The following is a 17061-nucleotide window of genomic DNA, read 5'->3' as shown; positions in this document are numbered from 1 at the left end:
ACTCACTCTCTCACTCACTCTCTCACTCACTCACTCACTCTCTTATTACATCTGAAGAGTGATTTGTGCGTATATTCGTGTCTTAATATTAGCAATGTTTAATGAGCAAAATGGCTTACGTTGTTGCTCGTATTATTCGCCGCTTCGCTAAGGTACAAGTGCGACAACATTACAAATGAATAATTAATTCCCTGCACTGCGTTAAATCTCGTCAATGTCTAATACAAACATTTGTCCAACGGCAATCGAGCCGTTTCAATAAATATTATATAAAAATAAAAGCAAAGAAATTGTCGTTGCGTCGAGCGTTAGGTTACTTTGTTTCTTCTTCTGTTTTATTTTTTTTTTTTTTTTTTTTTTTTTTTTCGTTCTTTTCTTATTGAGAACAAACAGGTGAAGCGCTCGATTCGTTGACTTGAAGTCATCGAATAGAAGAAGGGTCGACGTGAAAGTAGGCTCGGTCAATGGACACTTTCGAGACAATGGACTTTTAAACGATTGGTTAAATCGATGATGAAGCTCGAGGGAGAAGGCGCGAGACTTTTTCCTCGGCTAACAATTATGGCCAAATTATTAAACTTTTGGACTTGTTGAAGAACCAAGAGATCCTTATTTGGAATTGAAGCATTGAAGAATGTTGTAATAAAGCCTTGATTTTTTTTTTTGTTTTTTGTTTTGTTTTATTATTTTTTCTTGTTTTACATCAAAGTTCGCGCAAAAGTGCACGCGCATTCACGCACGCACGCACGCACTTGTATATAAACAATCGATATTATAGCGAGGAGATAATGTAATATTTAGCGAAATGCCGTGATTATAATAATCGCGCAATGTAATCCGGAGTTGTTTACTTTCGTGCCGAGCACGCGTTTACACGTTTACACTCGGCAAACAATCTTTCGAAATTTCGACGAATGTTTTCACGCTTGTGACGCGCTGACCCTTCGCTCAACCGCGACAAAATATTTATTCGCATTCCGTGCCGCAGCTACTCGATAGATCATTGAGAGCGGAGAGTCCGCGGATGCGCTTTCTTTACCGATCTTTTTTTTTTAATCGACGATTTGGCGAGGGGAAATTAGATTAAAGATGAGGATAGAAAGTTTGCGCGCTTAAGCCAGCGAACAATTGAACAATTAAAAATCCAATTTAAGCATTTTGTCGAGGAATACGTAGGAAAATGCCCGAGCGACAAATTACTTAGGCTAACACGCATAAACACCTAAATCACGAGTCTCCCAAGCAAATGAAACAATCAAATAATTCACGCTTTTAAAGATATATATTTATATATGGGAGGTAGGGGGAAGAGGGGAAATGCCGTAATAAAGATAAGGAGATCGTCGCGAGTACCGGACGGCTCGTTCGTAGTAGCAAAAATTGTCCAAGAGTCGGAGCTGACGGAGGCGCCATCTCACCTTATTATTCATGATGGCTCGCATGCAGAGTATGCACACATGGATGTCATCCTTAGCCTCCCCCATGTTGAGCCGCGCCACATGTCGTGAGCGCCTCTTCACCCCGGGACTGTCCTTGAGCTCGTGAAGCGGTGGCCTGAGGCAGCCATTGTTCAGCTGCGCTGTCTCGCTCGTACCCGCTGTGGAAATAGGAAGAGCGCGCCCAGGTAGGCGGCCTTTAACGACTGTCGGTTCACGACGATGATCGCGGGGGCGTTGCGTCCCTTTCTTCGAGCGAGCGCGAGGAAGGTTACGATCGTAGGTAGCAGAACACGCGCGACCGGATGTTGCGATTACGTGATTAGCCGGTAGTTCCTTCGATGCCTCGCGTCCAAATCCAATCATTCGGCCCGATCGTCCCGATCATCTCGACGAAACTCACCTCGTATAAGCCGTGCACGCCGATTTGCAATAACGTCCGATTATTCGCGTATTATTATTCGCGTATTATTCGCGTATTATTCGCGTATTATTCGCGTATTATTCGCGTATTATTCGCGTATTATTCGGGTATTATTCGCGTATTATTCCCGTACTATTTGCGTACTATTTGCGTATTATTTGCGTATTATTTGCGCCAGGCCCGGGAGCTCGCGATCGCACTCGCTTTATCCAGCAAAAGTCTGGTAGAACCGAATGGCTGGGCGTTGCAACAACGCGAGGATAAAAATACAAGGTAACTGGCAATGTAAAGATGACTCGACTGGGTATCGAGCGAAATTGCGAATTACTCGAGAGGGGAAAGTACGTAAGTGAACTTGAGCATATTTGGATAAAAACGCAGGATCGTAGTAGCGTAAAGCACCATTGTACCTAATTAATAATTTCAAGTCTAATCGGCTCTAAAGTCTAATGAAATGTCACGTACGCGTGTTACGACCGAAACTTACAATTCCCAATACAGATTACGTAAATAACGTTGCAGGTTGCAAGAAAGAAAAAACAAGGCGAAAAAGATAAGGAAATACGCGTGTAAAGTGTAAAAAGGGAAGCGGAGCGCGGAAGTTGACGCACTCACTTGTCGACTGGATTCTCTCCTCGGAATTGGCTCTCGACTCGAGGAGCCGCTGCTCGTGCCGCATCATCAGTAATCTGAAGCTGAGGTAGTCTATCAGAGCGTCCAGGCCTTGATTCTCCTCGTCCAGGAATTCTCTGACCCATCTGCAAACGGTCGCAATAAAAAAAAAAAAAAAGAAAAAAAAAAACGAAAAAAGGCGTCTGATTAAGCGAGGTTTTAGCGACGTTTTAACGATATTTTAGCGACGTATCGACGAACGTGCGTATTGGCCTTGTTTTTTTTTTTTTTTGCGCTCCGTCGATTTGCGGCCGCGCGTTTCGCTTGTCAAAAAATCGCCAAACACTGGCGTGAAAATCGATCGTGCCGGAGATAATTAATTTCTGACATTGCAGTTGCTTTTTATTAGTGTCTGGTGACCGGCGCTAGTGTTAAATTGATCGATGACGCTAAAGAACAAAATAAACAAAAAAAAAAAAAAAAAAGAAATAGAAAAAGAAAAGAAAAAAAAGTGCTGCAATATTAGCTACATATTCGCTGTGACACGATATCTCAATTGTACGTCTATGATTAATAATTAAATATCTTTTTCGCTGCTTTGCTTACGGAATTAGCGTACGTACGTACGTTCGGTTTGACTTCCAAGAAAATTGGCAACTGATTACATGAAATTTCCTTATCATTTCGCTCGAGCTTTAATCGCACGATTATAAATTCTTCGTGTTTAATTTTACTTTTATATTGAATTGCAATTCCTTTTTTTTTTTTTTTTTTTTTTTTTTTTTTTTTTTTTAAAGCTCTGACTACTAAAGTGTTAAAAATTTGCTTGAAAGATGGCAAGAAATGCTTGTACACGTACCACTGAGTCTACGTGGCCTTTAAAATCCATGTACAATATTACAATTATAGCTCTGATTATTACAGAATAATCATAATAATATGATATTATTAATAAATACTACCTTGGTCCAATAGATTAAAAAGAAAAAAAATAAGAAAAAAAAAATAAAGAAATTTACATATATGATAATTAAATTGATAGTACGTTAAGTAAGAAATTGCAAAATCGTAATGAAGCCAATTATGTGGATACAATGTCGTATGGCGAATGAATATTCAACATAAGATTCTGGTCTTCGTTCTTGCCAAATATTATTATGAAACGATAATAAATAATAAGAGCGACGGCCCACCACCCCACCTCTACTACTCCACCATAATCCAACGCCCCACCGACAAATCCACCCCTCCACAATCCCTATTATTTAGTTAAATTACACTTAATAGCAATTTGCGCAGCCGGTGGTTCGTGGCCCCGAGAATTCGACACTCTCCTACGATTGTGCGTAAAAAATTCTTAATGGTAATTGGGACTAGCGGCCGTCCGTCTCTTACAAACAGCGGAGAAAGTATTAGGGAAGGGCGAGCCTAAATGGAAAAATGCAGCGGCCGGCAAAATTTACACAATTGCCTATCGCATAAATTTCACTGAATAAATTCAGCTGCCTCTTTCCTCATCCAACAAGAGTGGTAGGGGAGAGGGGCTTGGCATAATTAGGCTGCGCGCCTAAAACATGGGAAAAAGGTGGGGGTGACGGTGGGGATGGAGAGGGAAGAAGGGCGAGCACGTGTGGGACGGCGGCCCCGTCGACGAGGAGGGATTTTAAAAGGTAATTATAACTTGCTTACTCGATGTGATTTGTGCGAAGCGAGATTTCCAAGTCCCGTAGTACTTGGGTCGACGTCGACTCGCCCACCATCTTTCTCTTCTGGAAGAACATAAGGAAACGATACGACTGTGTAATCATTAGTATGCAACTCTATTTGCGTCCTCGTATGCCAAAAATCATAATGTAACAGAAAGAGGCTTTAACCACCGGGCAAAATCTATAAAAAAATAATAATTCACCAAAGTCCCATCCGCGTGCAAGAGCGAGTGTATTCGTATATTGGAATGTCGCTCGTGTACAGCGGAGGTTCTGTACAAAGCTTATCGATTACTTTTCATCAAATGCATCCCGACGTCAAAGTGAAGTACAGCATATTAACATATTATTGGCAGATATTTCGCAACCGCGATAACAAAACGGGAAATAAAGGAAAAAAGAAGGCAAAAGATAAGTCTGTAGGGGACGTAAGGCGGCTTACTCGATGGCTCCTCGATGCCTTCGGGTCCAAGTAGGTCCGTAGCTTCCCCAGGTAGTGAGACGGCGGATCTTTAGCTTGTACTCTCTCCTGAAATCAAATATTTGCATTTTAAACTTGTGCGCGATTACGGTTGGTGGGTGGGAAGGGGGGAAGGGGCAGTGGCAAGGCAGGCGCTTTTTGAAGTAACCTTTTTCGCATTAGCATGTGCCACGCATAAAATACGCATACGTCAAATTGTTAAGATTACGGTATTTAAAGCGTTAATCGATAAATTTGGATCGAGGATTTGCCACACTAAGACAGAGAGACAGATAGACAGGGACAGATAAAATGAATTAATTTTGGATAAATTGGTTAATGGCTGTTAATCTCGTCATCTCGCTTTCGTTATTAGACCTTCGACGAGCAGAATTATGGAGAATTCCGAATGACGCGCTCGGCCGCTGATTTTATTGTAAAACCTAATAATTTCGTGGAATATTGAAACGAACGATTCTTTCATTGACAATTAAGGAAATTGCAGTAAGTATTGACGTTCGAGAAGTTTGTAAACTTTTTAAGTGATTTTGCAAATAAGCTAAACGCCATGCAATGGAATTGACATAAAATTATTATAAATCGTCGTTGTTAATCGAATTAATTGAATTTCGATAAAGATGGCCGTCACGGCTTTAAAATCTAAATTACTTTCGCCCCATTAGATATGCCTCTTTCAACCATTACAATTTTAAATTAACTTTCAGGTCGGCTTAAATTATATCTACCGTATGTGTAAGATCATGTCCGCGAAGCTTTACGAGTAAGAAAAGAGAGTAGGAATTTATATGGATGTACGTAAATTTCTTTCATAACTCTCGTCAGATAAATTTACATTCGTTTGCCAAATCCTACTAACACCACTTTCATCTCTTTTCTCCATTTCTTTTTTTTCTCTTTTTTTTTTCCTTTTTTTTTCTTTTTTTTCTCTTTTTTTTTCTTTTCTTTTCTTTCTTTTCTTTTTTTTTTTTTTTTTTTTTAATTACCTCTTTTTTTCCATTTTATTTACATTATTATTATTTTTTGTTTTCTTCGCAGGGTACTTGGGAGGCTAATTTATTTGTCGATTCGATCTTTAATTCGATAAATGAGGATAATTAAATGTAGTAGAGCCTCGCTATTATTTCCTGCCATAATTTCTTAAAAACGCAAAGTTATTGTCACATACTGCGCAGATACTAATAACGACAACAACAAACATAACAATAATGACAATGGCAATGAAATAAATGACAATGACAATGACAATATATTATTGCGTGCAAAATTTAAAATCAATTTGTTCGCGCACAGTTTGCGCATACGTAGGCGCGCGTATGTGGAAATAAATTGTCTCTCGAGTGCCGTGATTTGGCTTGTTCGTAATTTATTACTCGCAATGTGATATTAATTTTACGGATTATTGTTGATTTATCTGAAAATCAAGTGCTACAATATGGGGATTCAATGCTCTCATGACACTTGGTTCACAATCGCATAAACGTATCGAAAATTTTTTGCTCCCTTCTATCAATGCACTTAATTAAAAGCGATTTTTCACGACAGCCGTGCGCTTTTAAAAATTTCGATTAAAACTCAAATCTCATAATTTTCATGAAATTCATCGAATGTCTTAAATAAGCTTTCCTCCTAGTAAGTACGCCTCGCCAAAGTCACGCGGCACTCGATTTTGCTCTATTCAATTCGCATTCATTCACGTGCCAATCGAGCGATTTTCATCAATTTGCCATCTTAATAAACGACGTTTACGTTTATCGCTCGCGGGCCCATGCGATTCATTCAGTCTGCGTCGCTCAATGTAGCGAAAATTTTTTTTTTAAACTACGATAGAAAAATCTCGGCTAACATGACGTTGCCGAGCATAAAAGCCAGCTTTGTTCGTCACGCGTTAAAAAGAAGAAAACGCTCGTGAATTTTTGTCCCGCATAGTTTTTAATTGGAAATCAAGTGTGCATGGGGTGGCGCACCCGTTCTCTCTCTCTCTCTCTCTCTCTCTCGACTCGTCGAGTGCGCGGCGGCGACACGTGTCGTTGATTTTTGGGGACGCAATTTTCCGCTTTCCTCGTTGGCGGTCGCGAAGCGTGACTCCTCCAGCGGTACTCGTCGTCGCCGGCGTTTAAAAAAACGCCGACCACAAAAGCCCGCCGCGGCGTCGATTATTCCCGGAAGGGCCACCTAATGCACGCGCATGCGAAATGATGAGCGAGAGAGCGAGAGAGGTGCGAGGGATGCAGCACACTTTTTTCGTAACTCCGCTGCGGGCTCGCAATGTATAATGGCGCGGCTTGCATTACATCCGTCTCGTGTTACCCCCACATGCTTCACGGGCCCTTTCAAAACACGAGGAGGACAGAGCAGCGCCAGCAGCAAGAGCAGCCGCGGCAGCAACATACCCCGAGGCGTTCCCCGTCCCGATCGAAAAAATCTCTTCCCTCCCAGCAGCAGCAGCATCAACAACAGCCGGCGATTCCCGCGAGTTTCGCTCGTCCTCGGCAGCGATATTAGTCGCGACGAAAGATTTACGACATTTTCTATCCGTTAACACGATTCGCCCGATCGCGTAATCGTAAGAACTCGCGGTCACTCCATTTTCTCGGGCTTTTAATCGCATTAATCGCGCCACCCGGGGAGTTTGCGACGACGTGCGTCAGAGATCCTTTACAGACAGTTCAGGCAATATGCGTCGTCGCGCAACTTCCTTTATCGGCGGAAGTGAATTTACGTTTGGTAAGGCAAGCACGCGGAAGAGGCTACGGGCGCGGGAGATTGGCGAGAGATCCTTTACGGGGCGCTAAGGGCATTCGGAAGCGTCGGGAATCGCCGAGCCCGTGGTTGGAGAAGCGGCACAGCTCCCCGCCGAGTGGCCCTCGGGGGCATTTCCTAATTGACAAACGGCTCAATTGAATATTCGTTTGGTCGTGCCGACTGGGTTGAGCCGCGGGGAGGGGCCGCTATGGGACAGAAAGAGAGAGAGAGAGAGAGAGAGAGTGAGAGAGAGAGTGAGAGAGTGAGAGAGAGTGAGAGAGAGAGAGAGAGAGATGGGGCAGGCCGTTCCCCTGCCGCCGGCCGTCGATGCGTAAACAAAAGCGCGTATCCCTCGAGAATGGAAATACGAAATACGAAAGTGCGCGCTTATTCGCGATTGTTAACTTTTCGCACAACGGCAACGGCGCGAGCATCGCGAGGCTGTGCGCGTGCGCGGTGCCGCGCGACGATTGTCGGTCGGGAAGCACGAGAAAGGCGATACACGAGCGTCGGCGATTTACTTGTATGTTTCTCCGAGCCGTGTGTCCGGCTTTCGCTACTCGCGCGATTATTGCGCCCATAAGTGGAGAGTGGCCCCCGCGAGGTTACGACGAGCTCCAGCAGCAGCCGCCGTTCTCGGGAACTTAGGGGATAGGATATTGGGAGAGGGGCGGGGACGGGAGTTTGAGGACTTTGGCGGCAGCTCTTGGGATTATTCAACGATGATCGTAAGGCCCTTGACCCTTTGCTTCTTCTTCTTCTTCTTCATCTTTATCTTCCTCTTTCTCTTCCTCTTCATTTTCTTCTTCTACTTCTTCTTTTTCTTCCTCTTCCTCTTCCTCTTCCTCTTTCTCTTTCTCTTCCTCTTCCTCTTTTTCTTCTTCGTATTCTTCGTCCCCCATTGACCAATGGTCTGGGCAGCGTTGTCGCGAGCATTTTTGGGGGCACGATTTTATAGATCTTTACATGGGATAAGCGAGTGTAAGATTTGTGGTGAGAGTCGTTTCGTCGTTACTGTAAATACGATAGCTACCGAAAGTGTGCGGCGAGTGCGCTGGCTCAAATTGTCGAAACAAACGATGTCCGATAATAATCAATCGTAAGTTATCGAATGTTTATGGCTTATTGCGTCGTCGCGTTCCCAGGGTTCGGAAAGTATGGCAGTTAGTTATTAAATTCGTATTTTTTTATTATGTTGGCTTGGGGTGGTGGTAACGCGTTGCATATCGTTACTCTCGTTATTTTTATATTTTTTTATTCGTTATGTTTCCTTTTCATAAACGAATGAATAATAAATGATACGATAAGTTATAAATCTCGAAGAAAACAAAGGCTAAGCTCTTATGTTATTTTGATCGGGTGTATCCTCTATAATATTAAATGTTTCATAGAAGCCGAAGCGAGTGATTAAGGTACCCGCATTCATTAGGTAAAAAGAAAGAAGGAAACCATCATCGTCTCTTACGCTCAATGAATAGTTGTACAGATTACTTTTAAAACTTTTATTACTTCGAGTAATTTCGCTTCATTAAAATATGCCTTTCATCACTTTCATTATAGCAGTGCTTTTATATTATTACTGATTTTTTTTTTTTTTTTTTTTTTTTTTTTTTTTTTTTTTTTTTTTTTTTTTTTTTTTTTTTTTTTTTTTGATACGTTAACGAACTATAGTTTTACTTATTATCGCTGGAACATTATTAATTTACCGAATAAAAACAAGCCTTTTTTAATATTAACGTTGCGCTTAAGCGAAGTTTATTATTTAGATTAATAAAACATGCGAATTCATATCATAATAATTAGGTGGGTACGTTTGAATTTCCATCTTAATATTAAACTTCGGGTCAGTAAGACGAATCAATAAACTTACAATGACCACGACTAAGCATCAATTAACATAAAGACACTGAACTAGTACAAACCGCTAAAAATACTTTTTCCTCCTCGTTTGGTATTTTTGCTGTTCACACAATTGAAATCAATGTTCGAATGAATTTTTTATTCTTTAATGGGAAATATTTTAGACACCATGTACACGTAAGTGCAAGATAACCAATAATGCGCGATGAAATTATTTAATTATATATAGGTATATTAAATATTATGTAAATATATCTCGTTGTCGAGGTTTTTATCCAATGTTTTAATCGTAGAGAAGAAAGAACTTCTACGTAGAGAAATAAAATAAAAATAAGAGTTTGGAAGGAACAAAGGCTTGCAATGTTTTTCGAATGTCGATTAAAAGTTAATCGTATTACGGAATATTATTAATTTCGACCTTATATGATTTGTACATTTAATCCAATGTAGATAATGTTAATAATTAATGATACTTAATAGTCTAATAGGAGTAATAATGTAAGAATAATAGTTGCTTAAGAATTAGCATCAATATTGTTAAATTTTCATTGTAATAAAAGTTTGCAAATTCTCTAAACTACAATTACAATTAATAACATAATGGCTAATGGCTTATCATTTATAATTGTAATTCATTGTCATAGGAAAGCACAATTTTTCTGTCTATTGTCTGCATTGTCTGCATACTAAAATAAAACATTAATTCACACTTTAACAATTCGCCAAATCAATTTCGCTATAAAGAATATAAAGAATAAATAAGTAAATCCAAAAGAAAAAGAAAAAATAAAAAAATAAAAAATAATGAGTAAAATGAAAGAAAGAAATAAATAATAAGTAGAAAATTTATTGAAGTGAAAGTACAGCGATAAGGAACTGTGGTTGTTGTAACTGTAATTATATCAGAAATTATGGTACTCCAAGTCTCGGAGCAGATTTTCTAATAACTCATAGAATAAAAAAAAAAAAAAAAAAGAAGAAATTCAGGAATATGTTATACATAAACATAAATATGTATATGTAGGAAACGAACCTCGGCATTTAATTATCTTCCACGAATTATAATTCTATGATATATGGCATAGAATTGATGCTGCAATCGCAGAAATAATACGACTATTTGCCTAGTAAACCTCGACAAATCGATCATAATTGGTTTTACTTGAACATCCTATAAAACAAACAGAGCAGTGCCCGTGCGTATACAGAAGATAAGGTTTTATTTGCAATATCCGTAACTCGGAAGTGCGACACTCTAGATATTATAGAGTACGGAGTTATGCAGAAATTGCAAGTTCCTATCTATCGGCTATATTGTTCCCTATTTACTCGTCCTTCGTCCTACTCGCTCGTATAACCTGTTTTCGTGCGGCGATTTCCGACACTTTTTTGCTCGCGTAGATTTACTTTTTTTATTGCGTAAAAATAAATCCTTGTCGTTCCGTTGGTGTCTCGACCGTAACAAACAAACAAACAAACAAACAAAAAAAAGGTAAATAAAGTAAAGTAAATGCGCGTTGTACGTACATGCGCAAGAAAGGAGCTCTTTAAATAAATGACTAAGAAACAAGTCGCGAAACAACTTCCAACTGCTTGATTGTTTTACGATCGTAAATCCATCTTCATTTGGATTAATCTCTCTCTCCCTCTCTCTCCCTCTCTCTCTCTCTATCTATCTATCTATCTATCTATCTATCTCTATATCTCTATCTATCTCTCCTCTTATATTATTCTCTTTAATCTCTCTCTCTCTCTCTCTCTCTCTCTCTCTCTCTCTCTATATATATATATATATATATATATATATATATATATATATATATATTATATAGACGGTGCATACGCGCTCTTACTCATAACCTAAGAAAGGAACATAGGCAGGGGAAAAGCGAGGAAAAGTATAAACGTACGTCAATGCCGTGTGTACGTGCCACCCGCGATTACGTCACACGACATATAAATACTCACTTGATCACATATGATGTCCCATTTCTTCTCATTGTCATACTGCTTCAGAAGCTTCGCCTTGTCCGGAGGAAGGTCCATCGAGGCCTAAAACACAAAATGAGAAGAACTCGATAAGTCCCAAATCCCAAAAACAAGATGGTACAAGCGACTGACATATTCATCCGCCCTCCCCCTCTCTCCTACCCGACATATGCATTCTTACCTGATTATACAAATTTATCGCTTCGATTTCAATATTTCGTACCTTACGATTATCTATCTAATATCCCTAATATAATATCGTTAATGATTTAATCATTTAGAATTTTGGATTTACTTGATGTTAAAAAATAAAAAAAAAACATTCCAAACTCACAAAAAGAGAATGAAGGAGGGTTGTAACGATTTTGGCAAATTTTTTAAATAACAGACTCGACAAGCACTTCAAAATCTTATAATAATTACACATGCAAGTGCAATTTTCCTGGAAAAGAAAAAAAAATCTAAAAAAGAGGATAAAACGAAGAAAGAAATAAAGAAAGAAATTGAAGTGAATTTCATAATGTAAAAATAAATTGTAAGTTTCAATTGTATTACGCGAGATGGCGAGATGGCGAGATGATGATAAATGGCTTAAAAATTCGAATTATTACGATCATAAGAAACCATATATATATATATATATATACATAGGCGAGCGCATATGTATAATATAGGCATTTAAAAGATATAATGTTAATTTAAAAGGTTCGTTGATGGGGTCAGCTGGCAATACTTCCTCGATTGGCTTGCGTCGAGCCCTCCTGGAAGTGTGAAGTGAAACCGTCCAGTACAAGGAGGTAACGCTAATTTCGGGTGATCCAGCTGTGCTATCATAATTCACTATTATCCGCGTGGAATAGAGGGCAGTCCATGTTTCATCGCCTCTCTCTCTCTCTCTCTCTCTCTCTCTCTCTCTCGCTCATGCTCTCGCATTGGCGTTGTTTTCCATTGAAAGCGATAGGAGAGGATAAAGCGAGCGTTCGCGCGCATCGCGACGAAACGACAGGGAACAAAATGGAATCGCACGTCCGGTCGGTCTCTCGAGCGCAACGGACGAGCGGGTGGCGGGACACTCGGCATTACGCAAGATAAAAGCGCGTGAAAGTGCTCGTCCGGCCTGTCGCCCCGGCGCTGACGTCATCGTCTAACCCCCCACGTACATCAGGGTTCCTTGACGCGGCGGTTTCTCGATTGGCTGCTCGCAGGCGACTATCGACGATCCTCGTTGGGCCTCGAGGACGACGTCGATGGAAGGACACCGTCTAGACTACGACGTTGTTGAGAAAAAGGCCGCGAACGAGAGGACATAAGCCGCACGACCTCTTGAAAATGACGCGGTTTTATCGCGATCGTACGGTAAAAGAAAGCAAGAAGCGCTTTAAAAAAAAAAAAAAAAACAACAACAACAACAAACTAACAAACAAACAAACAAACAAACAAACAAACAAAACAAAGGCAGCAAAAGGAAGAATACGATCGATTTCGCATGGGGGAAAGTCGAAGGAAATTTCATCGAAATTGCCACGGCACCGGCATTGTCACAGCCTTCTCTAAAGCCATAAGCAAACGATCCATCATCCCCGTTACACGTGATAACTCATTAATTTGTCGCGCATTCTCCATCTTTACTCGCGCACTCGGGATATTGCCAATGATAACGCACAATAGAGCGCCCGAGGAAGCTTCCGAGCTCCATCCAAATATTTTCGCGACACACGAACGTTCTATTGGCATGAATCAGATCCGCGTGCAGAATGCGCCCGAGTTGACATGATTGATTATAAGCTATGCGAAGTGGTGGCGCAACGTATTTCTGCCGGAGCGCTCGGACGCGTCATGAAAAATGCCTCCTGAGTCACTCTCTTTCCAAACGATTAGAATGCATTATTAATCATCGCATCGAGCCCGTACGGCTAAGTGCGGCAACATCCGCGACTCGGCTCCGGTTACCGCCAACGGCGTTTGCGCGAGAACGGAGGATGACGTGGTCGGTGCGTGGCGCTACATCATCGGGGAATCGGATCTCCGGCGCTCGAGAGAGGGTTGATAAGTAAGGCTAGGTAACGGGATGGGAATTAGGGAAGGATAAGTGTCAGCTGGCTGGCGAAACGTGGCTCGAGCGATCTATGAATGGTCGAGCCGTCATCGCGGAAGCGCTCGAGCGCCTACGTCATTCTCGGAGGGCCCCGGTCGTACTTGGCTCGTGGCCCATTAGTCCTGTGGCGCACGTATGCGTCGCTACTAATCAGCCGAGACAATGCCGGTGCGTGAAGACGCGTGGGCGGGGAGTTTAGGCACGCAAGGGCGACGGTGGAGGCGACCGAGGTGATGATTCTCTAGATCCACGAATGTCGAGATTCACTGTCAATGATAGGCCAGCCAAGGGGGACCAAGTGCTCGATGGACGCCGGGCGAGTCCCGGTCGTTGGGAAATAAACTACAGTGACAGAGAGTATTTCCCAGCACAGGCTCATTGTAACAATTGAGTCTCGTTGTACATTACTCGCTCCCTCCCTCTCTCTCTCTCTCTCTATATCTATCTATCTCTCTCTCTCTCTCTCTCTCTTTCTCTCGCGTGCGCACGGGTGAGTGAATGTTAATCGCGCCGTCTGTGGCGGCACTGTCGGCTCGCTCCAATTGAAAGTTAACGAAAGGCTCGTGCAACTTGATAATACGCATACGGGAAAAGCCGGAGAGAGTGCAATGCTCGTGCTTTTCGTCAAGTCTGTAATAGCCCAGAGACATCCTCCTCCTATAATTCTCCAAAAAATTGCATTCGCGTCATTGTTTGATGGACTAATGGACTAAAAAAAGGTCTAAAAAGACTAAAAAAAAAAAAAAAAAAAAACTAAAAAAGTTCCGTGAGATTTGCCGGTTCAGTTTCACTTGGTCATTTGTCAGTCAGTAATTAGCAAAAAATTTCATTATTACGTATTCGTAATTGATATTGAAGTTTGACGAATCGTGTTTGTTCTTGCACTATGATAAGCGAACAATGAAAAAAAAAAAATTATGCATAAATATTATTAGCTCGAAGCTTCGGCTAAGAGCTCAAAGATAACTTTAATACTCAACGTGGACGGAGAATTCCGGGGGTCGCTTTAATTCGCTACTGTATTTTGACATTGACGTAACCTTGGAATTTAGTAGGATCAATAATGGATGTACAAGATAGCGGCATTAAATTATAACGTCTCTCGACAGTTCTGCTTGGTAATTCTCTTCTATTCAGTCGGTTGTTTTCCTTGGAGTGGCGCGATAATGGCCATTTAAGTGTTTGTCTAATGTTACATTTCTAAAACGCATTCGAGCGTTAACACGATCTTGCGATCTTTTCATCGGGATTTTTCTCAGCAGCGATGCCGTCTTAATCTTTTAATTTGCCAGTGCTGTTGTTGATCGAGGTGCTTGCTAATTCCGTTATTAAAATGCTCTTTCATAGAAGATTTAGTACATCGCTTAACAAGCTCTTGCTTTTTAAATGTCGTTTTTGGTTGTCCAACTAGCTCATCGGCTTGTCACTTTCTGAAATGCACTTAAGCTCTGAAAAGATTACAAGAAGCCAGAAGTAGCTTTTAAAGGACGAGAGTCGACAACCTCGGGCGCGTCCGCCGACGTTAAAATGTCGAAAGAGCTGCCGCGAATGGAGCTGCGTTTAGCGGCGACGTCGAGTTCCTGTTCAGCGGAAGACGGACAGGAAGAAAAAAAGTTTACGTGACTCGCAAATTTATGATACCGAGCGTATATTCTTTAGCGCGCAAATCGTAAATCACGACACAATCATTTGCATTTTATAAATTAACAATTTTATTTGAGATCCTGAGCGAGCTACGGAATGCGTAAAATGCATCGGCCAATGCTTATTACGATCATTTCCTTAAATCTACGCTCGCACACTCTCGTACTCTGACTTTTACACAACGGAGCAATGTTTTTCAAATTGTACTCTATAACACCAACTATCACGGCAACTCGTGTCGCTAAAGTAGAGAGAGAGAGAGAGAGAGAGAGAGAGAGAGAGAGAGAGAAGAAGAAGAAGAAGAAGAAGAAAAATAGTATTTCTCGACTAGACGAGCCCTATAGATAACTACATCGCGTAAAAATATGTAGGACAAATAAGCCAATAAAAAGAGGCGATGTTAAACTAGAGCTTAAGCGTTACGAGGCGATTTTCTTTGTATGTGTGTGTGTGTGTGTGTGTGTGTGTGTGTGTGTGTGTGTGTGTGTGTGTGTGTAGTCGGTCGGTCGGTTACGGTCAAAGCGATCGACCGCGCCGCGAAAACATTCGTCATATCGCGACGACACGCTCGCTCGTGTACGATTTTCTATTCATTCATCGAGAATTAAAAGAAACACGCTCTATCCAGACCTTCCACCTCCGCTATCTCATCGACTAATTTTAACGACGTTTATTCAAGAAGACGATAAAGAGAGACGAGAACAAGCGCAAAAAAGGCTAAAACTCGTTCCCTTGGCGCCTTCGCCGTCTAACTATGGCGCATTCTAAGACTCAAACTCCACCTTTTTGTTTTCCCTTTCCTTTTGCACAATTTATTTTTAGTGTTTGCGCACTTGGTGTGCAACGAGCTCGTTTCGACTTGTTGGCTATGCCTAAATGCTAAAATTGGCGATACAATTATTTGAATCGTTCGACTTTTTTTTTTTCTTCTCTTGGCCCTCGGTACACGCGCGCCTAACTATGCCAAAGAAGAATTCGGCTATGGTGTTTGGCATGGGATATATACATATATGTCATCCACAAGAATTTCATCGCCAAGCGTACCATTATAATTCTCGGCTTAATTGCGGCTAATTAGAGCAAATAGTTTGCTTATTCTCCACGCAATATTACAATTGCGTCTCCGCGACGTCACGATCAATAATATAAATTCATAAGACAACCTATTAGCGTAGATAATGCCGGGATCGTAGTTTTTCTCAATTCCCAACAACCATTATGTACTGAGAAAGTACTTGGATTAATGTCATTTATCGTCATTTTATATTAGCCAATTGCGCGATATCGAACGTTTGCGGTATAACTTTTGGCAAATTTTCAGCAAATAAAAATCTTTCGACAAAACCTACCACACTGATTTATGCGTTCGGAAGTGACGTTCTTATATATATTTACAGTAACAATTTTATTCGAATACTTTTTAAATAAAGCGCGCGACTATGTTTTGAGAAGTACTTTCACGTCCAGTATCGATCGCTGCGCTACAACATTTATAATCACTTGGGCGATTATCTAACGTTTCATGCTCAGCATAACTAATATATATATATATATATATATATATATATATATATATATTGTACAACGATACTTTGTGTTAAATTATCATTAAACTTGTCATAACTTTTATCAAATATCGTCAAACATTTCTCATTTCAATTCAATTCTCGTTATAACTTGAATCGACAAAGCTCTACAATAAGCATCGATAGCCCTATATTTTTACGACAAAAGCTCACATTATAAATATATAAAAGTTATTTAATTTGTTCGTTATAGACATGGAATAAGGATGCGGTGGGCAATCGTTATATTCTCGCGAGACTAACTACCTCGCAACGAACTAAACGATGATAAAAATATCGAATTAAATTAGGAAAAAATTTTCTAACAGGCAACAGGCAACAATGAAAAGCGACGGGCCCCTATTAAAATACCTTAATAATACGCAAGTATCGCGCCCACAAGCTTTCTTACTGAAATATCTATATTTTTTATATAAGAACGAAAAATATGTTAAACACCGCGTGATAAGCCGTATCAAAAAAAAAAAAAAAAAAAAGGGGGGGGGG

The 17061-nt window shown here is 40.7% G+C and overlaps 1 protein-coding gene across 2 annotated transcripts in view; it reads right to left on the bottom strand.

Annotated features, from left to right (window-relative positions):
- Positions 1-17061, bottom strand: part of Frl (formin-like protein) — a 73575-nt gene that overhangs the window by 7401 nt on the left and 49113 nt on the right. For both annotated transcript variants that reach the window (XM_011496285.1, XM_011496286.1), the window contains exons 2-6: positions 11230-11313; positions 4621-4707; positions 4162-4241; positions 2476-2618; positions 1419-1597 (exon numbers count right to left, since the gene is read on the bottom strand). In XM_011496285.1, coding sequence (XP_011494587.1) covers positions 1419-1597; positions 2476-2618; positions 4162-4241; positions 4621-4707; positions 11230-11313 — 573 coding nt within the window. The remainder of the gene's footprint in view (positions 1-1418; positions 1598-2475; positions 2619-4161; positions 4242-4620; positions 4708-11229; positions 11314-17061) is intronic.

This window comes from Ceratosolen solmsi, unplaced genomic scaffold, assembly GCF_000503995.2.
Source record: "Ceratosolen solmsi marchali unplaced genomic scaffold, CerSol_1.0 scaffold29, whole genome shotgun sequence".
NCBI lineage: Eukaryota > Metazoa > Arthropoda > Insecta > Hymenoptera > Agaonidae > Ceratosolen > Ceratosolen solmsi.
The sequence above is the reverse complement of the archived record's forward strand: the minus strand, read 5'-3'. Positions and strand labels throughout refer to the sequence as shown.